The sequence below is a fragment of the Sus scrofa genome, chromosome 4 (genome assembly GCF_054392235.1).
Source record: "Sus scrofa isolate SSC_HxYL_T2T_F1_AM1 chromosome 4, Sscrofa_HxYL_maternal_Yorkshire_Landrace_v2.0, whole genome shotgun sequence".
Taxonomy (NCBI): domain Eukaryota; kingdom Metazoa; phylum Chordata; class Mammalia; order Artiodactyla; family Suidae; genus Sus; species Sus scrofa.
Window position 1 is genome coordinate 124,505,168 of NC_139386.1, and position 22,307 is coordinate 124,527,474.

The window sequence follows — 22,307 nt, forward strand, 5'->3', positions numbered from 1 at the left end:
TATCTAATTCCAAAGCCTAAATGACAAGACTCTAAATGAAGAGCTGAACTGAACTTCAAATGAGTTTTCTGAATTTAGATCACTTCAAAACCATTACTTTTATTATTTTGTTTTGTGAGATAAGATTTACAAACTACATGCTCTAAGAAGGAGCCACTTTATAACTACTCAGGCAATAAAAAAAAGAATTCATTATAAAACATTATTTTAGTTTGCAACAAAACACATCATTTTTGTGGGCATATTTGTGTGATGAGGAAAAGTAACAATAATGCCAATTTATAGCAGATACAAGGTTACAGGCAAGGTGAAAGGCAAGAGCTTCCTGTTTGCATGCCGCATAGCCCACATAAAGATTATCTAGTATGTCTCATACAACCTCTGGAATGTTGCATCACGTCACTGCTCTATCTCTGCCCAATAATTATAACTCTCTCTTAGTCTTTGCCCTTCTAGGTAGAGCTTCGTTTCACAAACCTTTTCATTATGAGCTGCTTTGCCGGGTTTGCATATAGCGTCCCCACCCAAAGGTGACTTTGATGGAGCCTCTGAAGGGGGCTCCAGCAGGTCTCCATAGAAATGGCCCCAGGGTTGTTTCCAAAGTGGCCCTGCTTGAGTTGCCATGGTAAACAACCAGGCTAGATTGCTCTATTCAGTTCTCTGCCAGGGTCGCCATGGTGACTGCAAAGGAGGGCTTCTTAGAAGGACCTTACAAGGGCGTGTTTCCATGGTGACCCTATCCTGCATATTTCTAAGCAACTTCCCTTCCTTTGGTTGTACTGTGACCAATCTTAGCAGGTTCATTCTGAGAGTAACCTGGAAGGTTTCTCCCAAAGATATCACCATAACACACAGGGATCTGGAAGTGAGGTCTGTAAACAAATAAATTGCTTGAAAATGGAAATGGTGCCATTCACAAATCATTAAATTAGTCCCTGATTTGAGGAAGGATCTGCTTTTTGATGGGTAACAAAAAGATACTTGTAATGTCTCTATTAAATGTCTGTTTCAAATGTTAATAAAAATGATCTTACAGAATATAACATAGTTAATGAAAGTCTCAGGTTTTCAAATCTTACAACATAGCAGCTAACTAGGTAAATACTTTTATAGTGGACCTGTCACATACACACAAAATGAAATCATAAATACAGATGGATCATCAGGTTATAATGAGATGGCAAGGAAATTTTTATAAAGCAAAAGACAAAATATTTGCAAGTCAAATGAAAAGGAAAAAATGTGCTTTAGTTGAGTTGGGAAAGCCTAGCCATATTTGGGCCCAAGCTATTTTTTCCCGTGTTTTTGTGGTTGGAACAATCCCAACTACTCTTCTTTTCAATTTAAAATACGAATATAAGCCATTCTGAACAGATGCTTGCTTTTTAAGCCATTTTACTATTCTCCTTAAACTTTAAGATACTGTACTTTTTCTAGTATTTGGTCAAGGGCAAAATTTTATCACAAATTTTAGTATCTTTAAAAATTATTGAACAAATTAAAAAACTCTATAGTTCCAAAGTTACGATTACAATTTTTGTACATGTGCTTACCCACTTTTGTTCTTTGCAACTGACTCTTTAAAATTATGCATACACTCTTTATTGTATTGGGAAGGTTAATCTTGGATTTCCTATTTTTTTGCCTCATTCTGAGGTAAAAGCGAAGGTGATTTTCTCCTTTAGCCTTAATTCCATTTATTCTATGCTTTCTGTTGGTCCCTCTCACAGATCCCATCCTCCCAACTCTGTCCATAGGAGTTCACCATTCCCCACCCACATTCCATTCGGGAAAATAAATCTGAGTTTGAAAAGTAAACATAGTTAAGAAACATATGGGTAATTCATAATCACTGAAATCTCCATGTTTTATAGATAGTCTGATTTTGCAGAGATTTATTGTTTCAAGCCTTCAATGTGTTTTTTTCTTTCTTTTTTGGTCTTTTTGCCATTTCTAGGCTGCTCCTGCGGCATATGGAAGTTCCCAGGCTAGGGGTCCAATCCGGAGCTGTAGCCACCAGCCTACACCACAGCCACAGCAACACAGGATCTGAGCTGTGTCTGCAATCTACACCACAGCTCACGGCAACACTGAATCCTTAACCCACTGAGTAAGGCCAGGGATTGAACCCCCCACCTCATGGTTCCTAGTCGGATTTGTTAACCACTGAGCCACGAAGGGAACTCCTTCAAGCCTTCAATGTGTTTTTATGAATCAGGGCAATCACTGCAATTTTCACTCATTCACAAGATTTACTTAGTGACTACCACATACCAGACACTGTTCTCTGGGCTGAGGACACTTCAGAAAACAATGAAAAAAATTCCTGTTCTCTGAGAGTGTTTGGAGTAGGGATGGGGAGTGAGAGAAAGAAAGATAAGAAAGAAAATCAGAAGTAAAATCATATTTTTTTTTAGAAAATTATACAAGCTAGAGAGAAAATTAAACCAGGGAGAAAGGAGGTGAGTCCCAAGCCCAGGTGGGCTGGGGGATGGGGGCTATGGAGTAACAGGGTGGGGATTTCAAAGACTTCCCCATTCACCTGACAAAAGTGTGCTCAATACTAATCTAAATCCTTAAATTAAAAAAAAAAAAAAAAAGGGAAAGTCTCTTTCACAGAGAACACAGTAAAAGTTAGCAAAGCACTGAGCAATCTTCCCCACATTTATACTTGCAAGAGAGGCAGCACGTTCTGAGGGAGACGAGTGATGCCACCATCTCCCATTCTACTTCTGTTTCCAGAACTATGTTAACTTGGGCAAGTTACTCCACCTTTCAAACCTCTTCCTCAATTTAAAAATGAGAATAATAATTGTGATCTGACAGCATTCCTTTGAAAATACACAAAGACGATAAAATATAAGTACTAACCTATCGTGGGTGAAAATATAACAGCCGGAAATTACTCAGAAAAAAAAAAGGGGGGGGGGGAGAAAAAGAAGATGAAAAAAATTAGGCAAGGAATTCCTGTTGTGGCTCAGTGGGTTAAGAACCCGAGATAGTGTCTCTAAGGATGTGGGTTCAATCCCTGGCCTCGCTCAGTGGGTTAAGGATCCTTCACTGCCTGCATAGGTCACTGATGTGGCTTGGATTCAGTGTTGTTACAGCTGTGCAATAGGTTGGCAGATGCAGCTCTGATCTGACCCCTAGCCTGGGAACTTCCACATGCCACAGGTGTGGCTGTAAAAAAAAAAGAAGGAAAAAAAAAAAAAAAAAACCTAGGCAAAGTGCTGGAGATAAATGAATCCCAGTGACGGGCATGTGAGTTCTTACATTATTAAACCTTTTTTAATGTTTGAAAATTTCTATAAAGTATTACTTTTATGAATGGATTAAGCCTGAAAACAAAGATACTTCCTTTGTAAAGAATTTTATAATAACGAGGAAAAAATGCATAAAAACACCAATTTAGCAAAAAGTAGATTTATCGACTGAGTACTTACTTTTTCAAACAATGTCAGTACTTTTTTCCATACCTTCTTTGAACACTCTAATTTTTTAAAAAACATTAACGTCATACTTAGCTCATTGTAAGAGAAAATATAAGACAGAAAATCAGAAAAGCATCTTTAGCTTATAAACTCTGGACTCAGTGTATAATAGACTTTTGGAAGAAAATTTAATGTCATTTGCTGAATGGTTAAAAACAAGCATGTAATAGAGCTTTACATTGCTAGTAAAAATTTTAGACAGTGAATTCTATGTAATTACATCAAGAAATTTAAAGCTTACCAGATCGGTATCTGCCTTTTTAGAGGTCAAAGCTTCAACTTTGGAATCCAGTTCCGCTTGTATTTGGTCTCTTCTTTTCATAACACCCTTGATTTTAAAATACATGGATGAAATGGGTTATACTTAGTTTTAAGAATCTTTGTAGAGCATTTAACACCCCATTCACATCAATGAACAGATGCTCTAGACAGAAAATCAATAATGCAACAGAGATCCTAAATAACAATAGAAGGTTTAGACTTAACTGAAATTTTCAGGACATTACATCCAAAAAAATCAGAACATACATTTTTTTCAAGGGCACATGGAACATTCTCAAGGATTGACCACATACTGGGCACAAAATTACCTCAATAAATTTAACAATGGCATGAAACTAGAAATCAACCACAGGAAAAGAAATGAGAAAAAATGAACTACATGGAGACTAAACAACATGCTATTAAAAAAAAACCCAATGGGTCAATGATGAAGTCAAAAGGGAAATGAAAAAATACATCGAGACAAAGGATAATGAAAACACAACCATTCAAAATCTACGTGAATGCTGCAAAAGCAGTGTTTAGAGGGAAGCTGATAGCAATACAGCCCTTCCTCAGAAAAGAAGAAAAATCTCAAATCAACAACTTAACCTACCACCTAAAAGAACTGGAAAAAGAACAAACAAAACCCAAAGTCAGCAGAAGGAAGGAAATTATAAAGATCAGAGAGGAAATCATTAAAAGAGAGTGTTTTGAAAAATCAATAAAACCAAGAGCTGGTTCTTTGAAAGGGTAACCAAAATTGACAAACCTCTGGCCAGGCTCACCAAGAAGAGGAGAGAGAGAAAGAACTCAAGGAAACAAAATAAGAAATGAAAAAGGAGAAATCTCAATGGATACTGCAGAAATACAAAAAACCATAAGGGATACTATGAACAATTATATGCCAACAAATTTGACAATCTAGAAGAAATGGACAACTTTCTACAGATATACGGCCCACCCACACTGAATAAAGAATAGATCAACTGAACAGAACGATCATTAGAAATGAAATTGAAGATGTCATAAAAATACTCCCTACAAATCAAAGTCCAGGACCAGATGGCTTCACAAAGGAATTCTACCAAACATACAAAGAGGAACTTATACCCATCCTCCTTAAACTTTTCCAAAAGTTTGAAGAAAAAGGAACACTCCCAAAGACATTCTATGAAGCCATCATCACCCTAATACAAAAATCACACAAAGATACTACCAAAAAAGAAAATTATAGGGCAGTATCTTTGATGAATATAAATGCAAAAATTCTCAACAAAATTTTAGCCAACTGAATACAACAACATATAAAAAAGATTATACAACAAGACCAAGTGGGTTCCATGCTAGGTTCACAAGGATGGTTCAACATATGCAAATCAATCAATGTTATACACATTAATAAAAGTCAAAAACCACATGACCATCTCAATAGATGCAGAAAAAGCATTTGACAAAGTCCAACACCCATTCATGATAAAAACTCTGTTACCAAAGTGGTATAGAGGGAACATACCTTAACATAATAAAAGCCATTTATAACAGACCCATAGCAAATATAATACACAATGGAGAAAAACTGAAAGCCTTTCCACTAAAATCTGGAACAAGACAAGGACCCCCACTCTCACCATTTTTATTCAACATAAAAGTCCTAGCCACGGCAATCAGACAAACAAAGAGAAGGTATCCAAATTGGATGAGAAAAGGTAAAATTGTCACTCTATGCAGATGACATAATACTATATATAGAAAACCCTAAGGGGTTCACACAAAAACTATTTGAACTGATCAACGAATTCAGCAAAATAGCAGGATACAAGATTAACATTTAGAAATCGGTGTCATTTCTGTATACTAACAATGGAATATTAGAAAAGGAACATAAAAATACAATACCTTTTTAAAAAAATCACACCCGAGAAAATTAAATACCTGGAAATAAACCTGACCAAGGAGGTGAAATACTTATATGCTGAGAACTATAAAACATTAATCAAGGCAATTAAAGAGGATTCAAAGAAATGGAAAGACAGTCCATGCCCCTGAGTTGGAAAAATTAATATTGCAAAAATGGCTATACTACTCAAAGCAATCTACAGATTCAATGCAATCCCTATCAAATTACCCATGCCATTTTTCACAAAACTAGAATAAAAAATCCAAAAATTTATATGAAACAATAAAAGACCCAGAATCGCCAAGGCAATCCTGAGAAACAAAAACCAAGCAGGAGGCATAACTGTCCCAAACCTCAGGCAATATTACAAAGCCACAGTCATCAAGACAGTGTGGTACTGGTACCAAAACAGACATACAGACCAATGCAACAGTATAGAGAACCCAGAAATAAACCCAGGCACCTATGGTCAATTAATCTTTGACAAAGGAGGCAAGAACATAAAATGGGAAAAAGACTTTTCAGTAAGTGGTGCTGGGAAAACTGGATCACACCCTCACACCACGCACAAAAATAAACTCAAAATGGCTTAAAGACTGAAACATAAGACCAGACACCATCAAACTCCTAGAAAAGAACATAGGCAAAACATTCTCTGACATCAACCTTACAAATGTTTTCTTAGGTCAGTCTCACAAGGCAGCAGAAATGAAAGGAAAAATAAACCAATGGGACCTAATCAAACTGACAAACTTTTGCACAGCAAAGGACAAAGGAAACCATAAAAAAAAAAAAAAGCAACGTACAGAATGGGAGAAAATAGTTTCAAACAATGCAACAGATAAGGGCTTAATCTCTAAAATATACAAACAACTTATACAACTCAACAGCAAGAAAACCAACAACCCAATTGAAAAATTGGCAAAAGACCTGAATAGACATTTCTCCAAGAAGATGGACAGATGGCCAACGAGCACATGAAAAAATGATCATCACTGATTATTACAGAAATGCACATCAAAACTACTATGAGGCACCACCTCTCACCTGTCAAAATGGTTACAGGTGAGTCACCATTAACAAGTCAAAAATAACACGTTGGAGAGGGTGTGGAGAAAAGGGAACCCTCCTACACTGTTGGTGGGAATGTAAATTGGTAGAACTACTATGGAAAACAGTGTGGAGATATCTCAAAAAAGCAAATATAGAACTATCATATGATCCAGCAATCCCACTCCTGGGTGTATATCCAGACAAAACTTCCCTTGAAAAAGATACATGCACCTGTATGTTCACTGCAGCACTATTCACAATAGTGAAGACATGGAAACTACTTAAGTGTCCATCAGCAGATGAATGGATTAAGAAGATGTGGTATATATACACAATGGAATACTACCCAGCCATAAAAAAGAACAGAATAATGCCATTTGCAGCAACATGGATGGAACTAGAGACACTCACACTACGTGGAATAAGTCAGAAAGACAAATACCATGTGATATCACTTATATCTGGAATCTAGTATACAGCATAAATGAACCTTTCCACAGAAAATAAACTCATGGACTTGGAGAAAAGACTTGTGGTTGCCAAGGGGAAGAGGGAGGGAGTAGGATGGACTGGGAGTCTTGGGTTAATAGATGCAAACTACAGCATTTGCAGTAGGTAAGGAATGAGATCCGGCTGTAGAGCTCAGGGAACTTTATCTAGTCACTTGTGATGGAACATGATAGAGTGTAATGTGAGAAAAAGAATATATATGAATGGGTCACTCTGCTATACAGTAGAGATTGACAGAACACTAAGTCAACTATAATGGAAAAAAATAAAAAATAAAAAATCTTTGTATAACAAAATATATATTTCAGAATACATACAGTATCTCTCCCCAAGCCATTAGTCATCAGGGGATATACTGACTTCATTTTTTTTTTTTATTAAATCTCTAGAAGCTAAATTGATAGCAAGTATTTAAAAGGATTTTTTCATAAACGTTTTAGTTTGACCAATGTACATCTTAATGGTTTATGTATTTTATGTACAAAATACATATGTTTTGATTGAGCACTCTGTGCATGTACAGTTCTTCAAAAAGAATAAAGAACAAAACAACAACACATCAGTGGGGGCACTGACGGTGTGTGCTATGGTACAAGCTGCTGCATTTGAAGAGTCCCAGGGGCCACTCACCTGAAAACACCCATCATTGGACTTCTTCCTGGACTCCAAAGGCATAGTTAATCGAGGTCAATTACAGTAATGAAGCAGAAAACTGACATGGGCATTCACATCTTAAGATTTTATTTAGCTTAAAATACATAAATATTAATCGATTAACCAAGCTCTGGATAAGTAAGTATGGCCTCTTCTCTGACTGACAGGAGTTCCGCCCTGTTTTTTTTTTTTTTTAATTTATTTTATTAAAGTACAGTTTTCTTGAATAACCATGATGTCATGTTTCAGTGTCTCTCAGATGAAAACACCCCGGGAAGGAAGTTGAGTGCAGAGTTCATCTGCATCTCTTATCTTGTTTGTCAGTCTTTTACAATGTCTTTCCCTTGCTGACTTATTTTTCTTCCAAGTCGGTCTACTCAGGCTTCATAGACACAAGGATTTTTTGAAAAAATGTGTACTCATCTTTCACTGGTTTTCATAGTATTAATTAAATAATGAAATTGTAATATTGAACACAAATGTTCTTAACAGTTCAAGGTAAAGATAAAACTAACTCTGGGTGAGAAAAACCAATCAACCAGGGAGAACAGGACATACAAGAGAAGGACTTTAATGAGGTGCAGGTCTTTGGGGTGTTTTCGGAGGAGGGGAAGAACCTAGACACAAATCAGTTAAGTGGGAACCAGAGGAGCTGGCTCTACATTATCTGAGAACCGAGAGGCATTAAGGATAAAAAGCATCCCGAAAATAACTCATTCTAGTTTTATTTGTTTTCAAAAATCAATAGAAAATTCAACAAATTCTCACTAATTCTTTTCTATTTACTTCAATGCTTAATTGCCATCAATGTCAGAAACCTCTCCCTTTCTCTAACCCCAATGGCACATACTATGATTTAGCCGCAGCTATTTAAGGTGTGTTTCCATAAATACGAACCATTGTGCTTCATATACATGGACATATTTTAGCAAGAGTTTTCTTCGGAAGGCAACTAGTAAAAATTACAGAAACGTAGTGATTGTATCAAGGTGTATACTTTTCATTATCTTCGCTCGCACTGAAGAAAACATTCTAATATAAAACAGAACCAGAACTGCAATATTACTGCTACTGATTACACCCTAGGAAGCTACAAAATAATACAATTAAATGAGGACCTATAAAATCATTCTGGTTGCTATAACTTTCCACATCTTTGATGATACATGACATCAACTGCACAATTTCCATCTTGACATAATAAAGAGCGAAACATGTCTAATTAAGGGCAAAGAATATGACATTTTTAATGACAAAAATCAGATCTCTTTGAACAGCCACACAAGAGGAAGATGAATAACGAAGGAACCAAAGGAATGCAGCCAAGAAAACTGATGGCAGCCAAGGATTCGGCTCCTCAGTGGTGTAACCCCAGAGGTGTTCGGGGAGCAGGAAGGGCTTGTGTATGGGAGGACCCCAACAAAGTCAAGCAACAGCCGAAATTTAAAACATCTACAAAACATTTACTGATTCTGCGAAAGGAAAACCTAAGCATGACAGATATGAAAGAGGCGGATTTCATGCTGAAAGGCTAAGCAAGACATTAAATCCCCCCAAATCAAGAGTCCATGAAAACAGAAGCCAGACACGGATCCAAGCATAAATGGCAGAAGAAATGGGCTATAAATGAACTACTACTCTTCCTCCACCACCACCCTAAAGCAGAAAGTTGAGGGTCCTCCATTCCACTGCCCAAGCAACTGTGAGCAGAGGACGATAGTGGATGGAAAAATGAGCTTTGCAGAGAGCATCGCTAAATCCTAATATCTGAAAACCTTCACTTGAAGGGAGGAGGGTAAATGCCAACCTTGGATGGGAGGGGAATAAGAGCCTTTTCAAAGAGTGAAAGGAGAACATGTTAATGCGAAGGATTTCTTTTCAGAAGCATCCGGAAGACAGTCCAAACAGCACGATCCTCCTCAAGTGCTTTCTACATAATGATACCAAATATATTGCTAAATCAAATGTACCTAGAAGCAGAGAAGCAACTCTTTCATGAAAAGAAATGTCGAAAGTGCTGAACATTTTTAAAATAAAATTTTAGAAAGGTTGGAAAACCTCATCCTATTCCCTATGTAAATTGGGCCTGAGGATGCTTCAACTCTATGTAGAATCTTAAAAACTGGTGTCGCTACTGTTGAACATTTTTGTCTCTTATGAACATGTTCTTCTGCTCATCAGTTCACTCAGGCAGTGAAGAAATTTTTATGAGCAGCTACGTGCAAAGCATTCTTCTAGAATAGAAGACAGTGATGAACAAACAGTAACAGAAACTGCCTTTGTAAAGCTCCTAAGCAGGTCAGGGACTAAGGTAAAATTGTAACTCAGTGTTCTTACCATTAACATTTCACTGTAAAGCACATATTCATGGACGACAGGAAGTAGGGCCTCCGAGAGTCCAGACATCCGTTTTTCAGTGGCCTTACAGCACTTGTCAAGGCAGCTGGCCACACCTTTTAGAGGATCGACCAGATCTTCTTCTGAGGCCGACCACAGAATATGAATTGGGCCATATTCTTTCATTTCGTCAAAATAGTCTAAAAAAAATTTAAGGTCTTCCATTTATAGACGTCTTCAAAATCCCCACAGTACAGACAATAAGAAAGGACCTTCTTTTTCTCCCATGTTTCCATCCATGAACATAAGAATAAGGATATCACTGTTCATTAAATAAACCTGCCATCCCACTCTGCTCAGATCACTCCTTGAATGACTGCTGTTCAGACATAATCAATAACAACATCCTTTTTTGTACTCTAAAGAGCCCTGGCTTGGGAGATAAAGTATACGACGCCCATATCTATCATGGACTTCTGCCTACCAAACAAACTACACCTAGTGTCTCAGAGGCAACATGACCTAAAAAAAAGCCCGTCTTCTTTTCCCTCTTCTCCTGTTTACATGTCTTACTTAATGGTAATTACTTCCAGGGATCCAAGCCAAAGAATGTGGGGCCATCCTAGACTCACACCTGCACAGAGCCAACCACCAATTCAACCCCTCTTGATAATTTTCTATCTATCCACCCATCCATCTAGCTATCTGCCCACCTCCCTCTCCATCTACCATCCACACACTTACCCACCCACTATCTACCTATCTGTCCTCACTCCCATTGTCATCAGCATCTCTAACTTGCAATACTGCAAGGGACGTCTAACACTTCTTCCTGTTTCAATTTTTGTCACAGTACAGAAACATGGACGCTTCTTAGCTGGACTAGAAAGTCCTTTGTGATCAGTCCCTATCTTGCTTCTCCAGGTCTACCTTCTGCGATTCTCTCCCAAAGATAGTTTTAATTCAAGCCAAGCCAACTGCTCATTCATAAACAGCTCATGATTTCTCCTAACCCAAACACGGCACATGTCTTTTTTCCTTGCCCGTTACCATTTTCTATCATCTGACAAACTGCTTCTAATCTTTTAAGTCCTAGCACAAATAAATCTCTTCTCTTTCTGTTCCAAGGGATTCTCAGATGCTTTGTCTTCAGTGAGCCTATTATAATTTTATATGTCTATTAAAGCCTATCATAATTTAATACTTCTATTACCCCACTCTATTATGACTGCTTGCATAACTCTCATACTCCTAGGACATATGCTCCTTAAAACAGGGCTGAGTCTTATTTTTTAATCTCAAAGCCTAATACATAATGTATTTAATAAATATTTTCATATCAATGAAAGAATGATGAACAAAAGACTACTCAATGCTTGATAAGCCATTTATTCAAAAATTTGGATTTCATTTAAAATCTGTGTATTTTTATATTTTTGCTTTTACGCTATCAACTTTGAATGATAGATGGCTTTTCAAAGGCAGGGAATGTATACGCAGAGAGATTTTTGGTCTACTATTCATATCAACATAATTAAATTCTCTGTATTTAATCTTACTACTCATTAGGGTTAGTTGAAATATGTCATACTGCTCTACATTAAACTTTTTCCTAAACTATTAGAATTTCAAAAGTTTCCATGTTCAAGTAAACGGGAAAAAAAACTTTAAAAATGTAAAAACAATAGAAATATTAGTTGTCACCTAAGGAAGACATTAGGCTTAATGAACACGAGAGCCCCTCCAAACTGCACTCTCCCGATGCCATAATAGCTAATATTTCTAGAAAATAAAATGCTCTCCTTTATTTCTTCTCTCAAGTTGTGTGTATATCATTGTGTGTCATTAAACCCATGCAGTATTTACTTTTACATAGAGAGCTTCCTTGAAATTCTAAACAATGCTTAGATAGCACTTAAACCACCTTCGTGTGCAAACATTTAATGGGGGGGCATGGTAATTTGTCTGTTAATATAACTCCTTTGTCAACTAAGACTATGAGCTCAAGGGAGGTACTGTTTCATCACCCCTTTAACTCTTCAGCACAAAGCAGCAGCATAACATGTGGTCAATACATATTTGCCAAAGAAGCTGAGGAACACAAAATAAAGCAAAATCAAAGAAAACAATCGAATAAGATATAAAAAGAGAAACCACTAGTTATGATCTCCAGATCCTTCATGGTTTATGAATGAAATGCTCTATGTAGCTTAGATTCCCAAAACTACTTCTTAAAAAATTCCATTGTTTTCAATGACATCTTGACAAGCAGGTTTCACATCTGAAAGCCCAAGAAAGCCCTCAAGTTCGGGCCACTGTGCATTCTCCTTGAAAATGAGAGCTCAAAAAAAAAAAAAAAAAAAAACAAAAAAAAACTAAACTTTTGTGAAGCTCCCAGTCCACGGGCACAGCCTCACTAAAAGCCTGAGACCCTCAGCAAGGATTCCGAGCACACTGCCCCTCCCCCACACCTCAGCACATCACCAACGCCTATTGCCTATTCACCGCAGTTCGTTTTATCGGTACATCATGTCCTGCTGCCATGAAAAAAGACATACAAGGCAGAAAACACAACTGAAAGAGAAAGCAAGCATCAGAACCAGCTTTGGCAGGGGTGCTGGAATTATCAGACTAGACTTTAAAATGACTCTGATTAATACGTTTAAAGGCTCTAAGAGATAAACAATAACAGATGGACACTAAGCAGAGATGGAAATCCTAAGAATAACTAAAAAGAAATGCTAAGCTGATGCTGTCTTGCTCCCACTACATCAATACATGTAAAAGATCCATCAGAAAGTCAACAACTTTGAAATCCCATTTCAGGGACTTTACGTACCCCTTTCTTCCTTGTAGATTCTCTGAGATATTTTATCTATCAAGTTTATTTTATGGCTAAATATTTCAATAAAGTTATTCATTTCCATGAACTCCTCGGGGCGGCTTTTAACTCCTCTCATTGACAATGCCACCGATCTGACGGTCTGCCCCATCCTGCTAAGTAATCCAGGCCCTTGCTTCTTGTGAGAAGAGAGCTCCTAGAAACAAACAAACAAAAGAAATACAGTATTTGTGATGAAGCAACAATGATATGCCAAGACCCAACAACAAAAAAGAAACTTAATTAGAAGAATAAAATAAAGATAATAACATGTTTCTTATACATCTTTTTGCAAACTATTGATTTGAAATAGATGAATTTAGGGTACAGGTCTCCTTGCTAATAATATTCCTTTTCAAAGTTCTCATGTAAAACACATCCACATGCTGCCTCAGAGCATGGATCTTCCAAGAACAGTTTAATTGAGGGGATCTTGCTTAAAGAGATACTGGAGAAGATCAAAAGGATGATTTCAGATGAACTCTAGATTTTATAACAGAAATTTAATAGAAAAATGATTAGGAGATTTCTCAGGGTCTAAACTATTCCCAAGAAGAAAAAAAAATGGAAAACTCCATTAATTCATTAGTTATAATAATAGCGAGCATTTATTAAGAGCTTAATATGCCACAGGTACAATACTTCCATTTTTTTATCTATATAACTCGTTAACACCATGAAATTTTATAATAATAATAGCTAACATTTACATATGTTGCAGGTACAATACTTGCTTTTTTTTTGTTTTTGTCTTTTTAGGGCCACATCCATGGCATATGGAACTTCCCAGGCTAGGGGTCCAATCAGAGCTGGAACTGCCGGCCTGCACCACACCCACAGCAAGGACAGATCTGAGTCAAGTCTGTGACCTACACCAGAGCTCACGACAATGCCAAATCCTTAACCCACTGAGTGAGGCCAGGGATCGAACCCACATCCTTATGGGTACTAGTTGGGTTTTTTACCACTGAGCCACAATGATAACTCCCTTGCATTTTTATATATGTAACTCACATTAACACTACGCAGTAGGTTCTATTATTACTCTCATCTTACAGAGGAATACAGAGGCGCAGAATGGTTAAAGTGCTTGCTTGAGGTCAAGAGCAATGCACTGGTGGACAAGGATCAGAGTCCCGCCAGTCTGACTGCAGGGGCTTCATTGCAAAGCCCTAACCTGCTTTGTCTTCTTTTTTGTTTGTTTCTTTTGTGCTTTGTCTTCTTAAAGTCACTAGCATGGCTGGCAAACCTGACCATCGCTCCTCAACCAACTTCCCTGGGTAAGCTGTGACTCTATCTCCACTGGCTATTTTTGGAGAGGGACTTTTAATAAAATATGTAACTAGCTGTTTCACAGTTAACCAAGGAGGGTGAGCTACAGGCTTGCAAAGTAGAGATGCTATAAAAGGCTACACCACACAAGAGCATCCCTTCACAAGGACCGCATACTAAAAAAGAACCCGGAGAAGGAGGAAAAGGGATTCTGATGATGGCTGTGGCACATGTTTCAATATGGGTTTGGGATCAAATAGAAGTTAAAGAACATATACACACACACAAATCTATACATAACAATGCTGACAACCAAATCCACAGATAACATTATATATTATTTACCCCAATATTAAATAACACATTATCTTTTGTCCAGACTTTCTTTCTTTTGTTGAGGTCTTAACACAAACTATATCAACTTGTTGATCTCCATGTCAGGATGATTTTGTGTGCAAATAATAACAGATGCCATCCCTGACCAGGCAACACAGCCATCCAGGAGTGCTACCACATCATCTGCTAGAGCAAAGCATTATCGGAAACAGCACAAGTCACAGGTGGCAAAGCTGTTACTGCAACTATTGATGGCAGAGAATGTTTCTGACAGCTTCTAAGGGTCTGGAGTCAGGCCACAAATTCATCTCACATAAGTCACACAGGACTTCCAGACACCAAGTCCTATCAAGACCACTTTTTAGCTTCTATCCCTCCGGCAACAACTGAGAGAAAACTCAACATCAGTCGGTAAGTATTTAATATCGACCATTTATCCTATCTGTCATCCTTCTTGGTGAGTTACAGCTTCATAGAAGAAAAGAAAAGGAACATATAAGGTTTCTGTATTCGATATTAGGGTACTCCACATTAATTGAAGGAAAAGTAAGGAAATTATCTATCCCTCTATCTATCCATCCATCCATACAATAAAAAATTCTATCCTAACTTGAAAAGCCTTGATCCATTATTACTTAAAATTCATATCACTTAAAAGATATTTAGAGGTTCCTGTTGTGACTCAGTGGGTTAAGAATCCAACACAGTGTCCACACGGATGAGGGTTCAATCCCTGGCCTCACTCAGTGGGTTAAAGATCTAGCATTGCCACAAGCTGTGGCATAGGTCGCAGATGCATCAGGGTTCCAGTGTTACCCTGGTTGAGGTGTAGCAGCTGTAGCTCTGATTCAGCCCCTAGCTCAGGAACTTCCACATGCTGCAGGTGCAACTGTATAAAGAAAAAAAAAATGTTTACGTATTTTTCAGTATTGGGTATATATGCAAGGAGTACCCTGGCCACAAGAAAAAAAAAAAAGAAAGAAAGAAAGAAAAGGAAACAAGAAACAAACAAACAAAAACACAACAGCTACCAAGAGAAATATGAGTTATATATATGAGAGAAAGATAAAAGATTTCCATAATAAGTTTACGCAGACTTGACTCCGGGTTGTATCTGAAGGATAACACTCCTATGCATAAAATCCATCATAATTCAAGGACATTGCTACTTGATTTATAAAGGTAAAAAAGAAGAAGCATACAACCTATATGCAACACACAGATACTAAAGGAGATACTATGAGTATACGCAAAATTCTTTACCCAAGCTTGTGCCGTAAGAAAAACTTTGAAGTCTTCATTAAATGTTAGAGTTGGATGATCAGCAATTCGGTTCAAAAATTTATGCAACGCCTTTCTGCGTGTCTCAATGAAGTCATCGTTGAAGCGTTCCACCATTCCCTTCACTATAAACTTTTCTGGCAATGGCTGGGCCAAAAAAAAAAAAATTTTTTTTTAAAGCATCTGAGCATTATGTGGCATAGGATTATCAGGAATTCTACACCTTTTCTTTTTTGGAAGACTCTTTCAACATGTGATCATTTCTTATAAAAATAATTTTTCAAAATTCACAGTGCTAGAGCCAAATACTGTAAAGTTGAACACAGTACAATAGTTTCAAAAAAAAAAAAAAAAAACAAATCTGCCCATCGATTGAAAAGTTTAAAAACAAATGTTTCTGAGATAAGTGAATCACACTGACTTAAAGGGCTGAAATTGGATGTTCGGCTCCCTAACGATTCACAAGACAAAATGGCAGCTATTTCCATGAAGAAAAAAATGTAAACGTACGGGAATAATCAGAGTGGGGTGTGCTTCTTCAAGTTTTTCTTTCAACCAAAGGAAGTCTTGATAACGTCTCCTAACTTCAAATTCACTGGAGTCAAATTCCCCACGAGATGTCTGGAGAAGGTCGAAGAGAATCACAGCACATGCAATGTAAGACAGAAGACATTTGCCCAAAGTTATTTTAGACATTCTGAAATAAATGGGTCTCAAAAACTAACAAATTCTAATTATTCAGTGTTTGTCAGCCTGTACTTTTTTTTTTTTTTGCAGTCATCAATTCATGTAGCAGATGAAACAAAGCACACTTTCCAGTATTTCCAGAAAGAAAGCAAACATCATGCTCGAATTTAAAATCCAAACTGAAAAATCTGTCTTAGAGAAACCATCTGTCTTCCACAAGATTTTAACTACTATTATCTTTGGCATGACTTTCCTGCTAACAGGAAAGTGCGTTCCGAATTTAGGTTTCAAGTATATTTCATTTCTCAAGATGATCAGAATTCAGAATTTGAGGAAAGTTCTATTTTTGCAATTTGGAAAATAACCTGAACATAACTGAGAAAAAAAAAATGTTTTCCTGGAATTTGCTCAAATGAATTGCTTTGCTAAAATTTGCTTTTAGTATATGAAAATTCTAACATTATACAGAGAGATTTTACCACGGTTTAAAAATGTTATTAATGGAAATTTCATGTGAAGAAAAAAAATCTTTCTGTCATTTCTCAAGGAATTTTATTTTGAGTTGCATGCTTAAACTCCTAAAAATTAAGCAAATACATTAAAATATCTGTTCTCAACAAACCAAAAATCTACTCCAACCCATATGACAAGAAAAACATGGGTACAGTATCAACCTCACTCCTGTTACCTGAATTCCAAGACAAATACAAAAAATGCCTTAGATAAGGCACACTCACCTCTCATTTTAAAAAAAGGTAACTTGTATAATTTTTTAAGAAAATTATACACAGTAACATTAAGTTTGAGATTTTCCTGGAGGAGTAAATATGGAATAACACATTATATATTTCACACTCACCAGAACTATCAAACACCCACAGAGATGAACACAATTGTAAAATTAAGCAGTTTAAGTCAAAATAAGATGCGATCTTAATTGTCATAAAATAAGGCTCACAAGAACTATACTTGCCAAGGTTTATTCTCGTAAAATGGGTGTTTAGAATATCATACAATATTATCTTAGCAAAACATTCCCTTTTTAGTGGAAAAGTGGAAGTAAATGAGATGCAGGAGTCCAAGGAACTACATGTTCAAAAAACACCATGAAATCTTAACTATTATGCAAAATGGTACAAGTTATGGAAATGGTAAAAACAGGAAAACTCAATCTAGCAGACACACAGTTTAACAATATATATACAAGTTGGTATGTGTGCATATATATGCAAAGACACACACATACATACATATGCACACAAACCATGGCTAGAGTCACTCATTAAACACCCTTACTGAACACCTCCTCATACCAGCACATATGCACAGGTTGACTACTGATTTCCAAAAATAAACTGGCATTAACAATAAAAACACTCAAACTCTAAGCAGTTAAAATAAGATTGAGCTTTACGTGTTCTGAAGAATCTCCAAGTAAACATAAAAGAATGCTGTATAAATTCTGGCAGGAAGAAGATGTAAAAATCAAGTCAAATAATTGGTTGATTCTGTCCTTATGACTATGCCATTGACTGAAGAGTTCTCTAATATCCTACAGTAACGGATGAAAACAGGGGATACATACAAGCCTTAAAGACAGTGCATCCTTTCTTCCTGCTCAAAGACTTCACTGCACTTCTAAAGGGTTCTCAGTTATATATTATTTGTTCTACAAATTAACGTTTTAGAACACAAGACATTTCGAAACTGGAAAATTGTCATCAAACTCTGTTATTCCTACTCTTTGGAAGCTTTATCCCTAGTTTCTAATCTAGAACACAGTTTTCCATGAAAGGGAAACCAGAAGTGGTGTTTAATTTTTCAGGTCTGACCATAAAAATATGGGATCTTGAAATTAAGAACCAAGGGACTCATGTGATCTACACCTCAAAATGCACTTTATTCAACAAATACTGACCTTCGGTCAAGGGCAAACAACTACTCTAAGATCAGAGACTTTAGAAAACTGTTTTTGAGGGAAAAGGAATCTTAGAATAACAAATATACTTTAACTCTCAAGTGCATATTGGTGGCATTTATGAGTTTGTCTTCATGACGCAGGTGTGAGAGGCAAGACTCTTATTCAGTCTCCGAGTTCTTACTCCTCCCTGTCCTAAGGCCAGGCACATCTCTAGATCTCAGAAAGACAAAGTACCTCTTTCAAGTATCCCTTCAGACATCACCTGGAGGACAAAGGGTAACTTCCCATAAGGGGACTAGATGCCAGGGACATGGGCTTCCTGATACAATTATTTACAGTCAGGTCAGCCCTAAGTATTCCTAAGTAGGTGATTGCCCGTGTGAATGTGGGCATATGAGTATGTGCATTTATCCTTATAACGTTAGTGGCCATGAATATAAATTTTTCTAAAAATAGCAGTTCCCATCATGGCTCAGCAGAAACGAATCTGACTAGTACCCATGAGGACACAAGTCAATCCCTAACCTCACTCAGTGATTTATGGATCTGGTGTTGCCTTGAACTGTGGTGTAGGTTGCAGACGCGGCTTGGATCCTGCATTGCTGTGGCTGTGGCATAGGCTGGCAGCTGCAGTTCTGATTCGACCCCTAGCCTGGGAACCTCTATATGCCATAGGTGCAGCCCTAAAAAAAAAAAAAAAAAGAAAACAAATTTTTCTAAAACGAAAACTTTCCCAAGGTAGCCATCTCTGCACCCCCAAATTAGACAGAGTACCCATGCTCATAAAATTCTGTATTCTTAGTATTTATAATATAATTAATTATTTAAACACATCATTGTTTAACATCCATCACCCCCTATACTGAAAACCCCATGAAGGCAGAGGGTATATCTATCTTTTTTTTTTTTTTTTGGTCTTTCTGCCATTTCTTGGGCCACTCCCACGGCATATGGAGGTTCCCAGGCTAGGGGTCTAATCAGAGCTGTAGCCACCGGCCTACGCCAGAGCCACAGCAACGCGGGATCCAAGCCGCGTCTGCAACCTACACCGCAGCTCAGGGTAACGCCAGATCCTTAACCCACTGAGCAAGGGCAGGGACCAAACCCACAACCTCATGGTTCCTAGTTGGATTCTTTAACCACTGTGCCACGACGGGAACTCCGGGTATGTCTCTCTTGATTGCTGGTGTAGTCTCGATATACAAGCACAGGGCCTAGGACACTGCTGGAACTTAACAAAACTTTATTGAATATATGAGTAAATAAATGGTGACTGGCAAATGACACAGAAAAGACTATGCTTGATAACATAATATACATGTACTAAATGTTTATATGTTTGTATCTGCAATGCATATTTTAATATATATAGTCTATATACTAGCATGTAGTAAAAGCAATCAGATGTAGAACAAAGGGACTTAGTTCATAAAAGTCAAGCTGAAAGAAAGTTGGCCATCATCACATACTGCACAAAAGTATAACAGAAAAATACACATCTATGAAAGAAAACTCTCTAGATTTAAATCTCAGCTCGCCACAATGTTGTGCAATCTTTGGCAAGTTATTGAGTTCCAGTGTCCTCACTCACAAAATAGGGCTAAGTCATAAGATCTAGGACTGATATGAGCTTTAAATGACTCAATATGTATAAAGTGGTTAGAACACTGCCTGGCACATAGTCTCACAGTAAAGGTTCGTTTAGCACACTGTAATTTTTTTTTTTTTTTGGTCTTTTTAGGGCCGCACCCAGGGCACGGCACATGGACATTCCCAGGCTAGGGGTCTTATTGGAGCTACAGCTGCTGGTCTACGCCACAGCCACAGCCACAGCAGATCCGAGCCACGTCTGCGACCTACACGGCATCGCCGGATGCTTAACCCACTGAGCAAGGCCAGGGATCGAACCCGCAACCTCATGGCTCCTCGTTGGATTTGTTAACCACTGTTAACAGAGGGGAACTTCTGTATGTTCCTTTATATGAATTATATGAAATCCACAGGGTGGCTTATAAAGTGTCTTTCTGAAGGAAACAAATGAGGGGAAAATAATTTGGTTTCACAAAATCTTTGCTAGAAAGGATAATGAAAATGGATGCTTATAATTATACCAGTAGTAACGGGAGAAATCTGGCTCTATTCTTAGCAGTATGTCTGGATTAATGCACTAAATACTCACAAAGACCCTATGAGGTTAGTAGTATTATCTTACTTACAAATGAGGAAACAGCACAGAGAGGTTAATTAAATAGCAAGGAAGGGGAGCAGGCAGGATTCAGGTCCATGCTTCCAGCCTCCCAATATGACTGATACTATAAATTTCTCCACACATTCCCCAAAAGGTTAACCTGCTTACTTGCTATATCACAGGGATTGCATTTAGAGTTATGGACAACTTAAGATACAATTATCTTCCCTGAGAAGCTCCTTGGGAATAAATACAAGTAAACACAGTTAGTGACCTACACACAGGTAGGTGGCAATTACGGAATACTTACTATGTGTCAGGCACTTTGTTAACGTGTTCTACACTGATTACCTACCCTCAATTAATTCTCACAGCAACTCTACAGAATCAGATTCTATTATCATTTCAGTTTTATAGATTACCAAAAAAAAAAAAAAAACCAAGACTTAGAAGTATTTCATATAGGCTTTTAATTTCTTCACTACACTGACTCTGATGTCTCATATTCTTTTTTGTCTTTTTGCCATTTCTTGGGCCACTCCCGTGGCATATGGAGGTTCCCAGGCTAAGGGTCAAATCCGAGTTGTAGCCACCGGCCTACACTAGAGCCACAGCAACGCAGGATCCGAGTCACATCTACAACCCACACCACAGCTTACAGCAACGCTGGATCCTCAGCCCACTGAGCGAGGCCAGGGATCGAACCCGCAACCTCATGGTTCCTAGTCGGATTCGTTAACCACTGTGCCACAACGGGAACTCCTGATGTCTTATATTCTTGACAAGTTCAGTTAGAACAGTGAGAGCAAACAGAAGAAAAAATAGGCTCTCAACTTGTGGGGACAGAGGAGTGAGCAGGCATCCTTTTGAGTTGTAGCTTAAAAAGTAAACAGCAATTCTTCTGTTTAAAAGTGGAAAGGACATTCCAGACAGAAGGAAGAGCCTATGCGAAGTTAGAGGAGAGCAAGAGACCGAATGTTCAGATAAAAGAAGTGGTTTTACAGGCGTGGAGAACAGCAGTATTAAAGGTAGGGCGTAAGACATGAGTCACACACAGCAGGTGGCACCAGACTGGGAAGTTCTCTGTGTGTCACACAGAGGAGCCCGTACTTTGTTCCCTAGGCACATGAGGCACCGAGGAAGGATTTTAAGAGTCTGAGTGAAGAGAACAGGTAGATACATCTTTAAGGCAACAGAAATGGCATCAAAGTGAAGGCTGCACTGGAAGACATGATTATACGTAGAAGTCCCAAAAGCTTCAGAGCTACAAAGAGACATAGGGTGAGACTTCATAAATAAAATATTATATAAACATAATTTTTTTTTTTTTTTGGCAGGGGAGCAGCAAGCATGCAGCATATGGAAGTTCCCAGGCCAGGGGTCAAATCAGAGCTGCAGCTGCCGACCTACACCACAGCCACAGCCATGCAAGGAGAGCTGCACCTGCGACCTAACCGTAGCTCTCTGGATCCTTAACCCATGAGTGAGGCCAGGGATGGAACCCATATTCTTCTCATGGATACTAGGTGAGTTCT

The 22,307-nt window shown here is 37.8% G+C and overlaps 1 protein-coding gene across 26 annotated transcripts in view; it reads right to left on the reverse strand.

The window, feature by feature from the left end:
- SNX7 (sorting nexin 7) overlaps positions 1-22,307 on the reverse strand; it is a 306,908-nt gene that overhangs the window by 254,892 nt on the left and 29,709 nt on the right. For 20 of the 26 annotated variants that reach the window (XR_014844668.1, XR_014844667.1, XR_014844669.1 and 17 more), the window contains exons 3-7: positions 16,487-16,597; positions 15,959-16,123; positions 13,046-13,244; positions 10,207-10,406; positions 3,733-3,819 (exon numbers count right to left, since the gene is read on the reverse strand). Coding sequence is in view for 23 of the 26 variants with exons in the window: in XM_085023877.1 (XP_084880003.1) it covers positions 3,733-3,819; positions 10,207-10,406; positions 13,046-13,244; positions 15,959-16,123; positions 16,487-16,597 (762 nt within the window). In the remaining 3 variants the exon portion in view is untranslated. Of the gene's footprint in view, positions 1-3,711; positions 3,820-10,206; positions 10,407-13,045; positions 13,245-15,958; positions 16,124-16,486; positions 16,730-22,307 lie in introns of all 26 variants that reach the window. The other 6 variants (XM_085023880.1, XM_085023874.1, XM_085023878.1 and 3 more) reach the window with 3 other exon arrangements.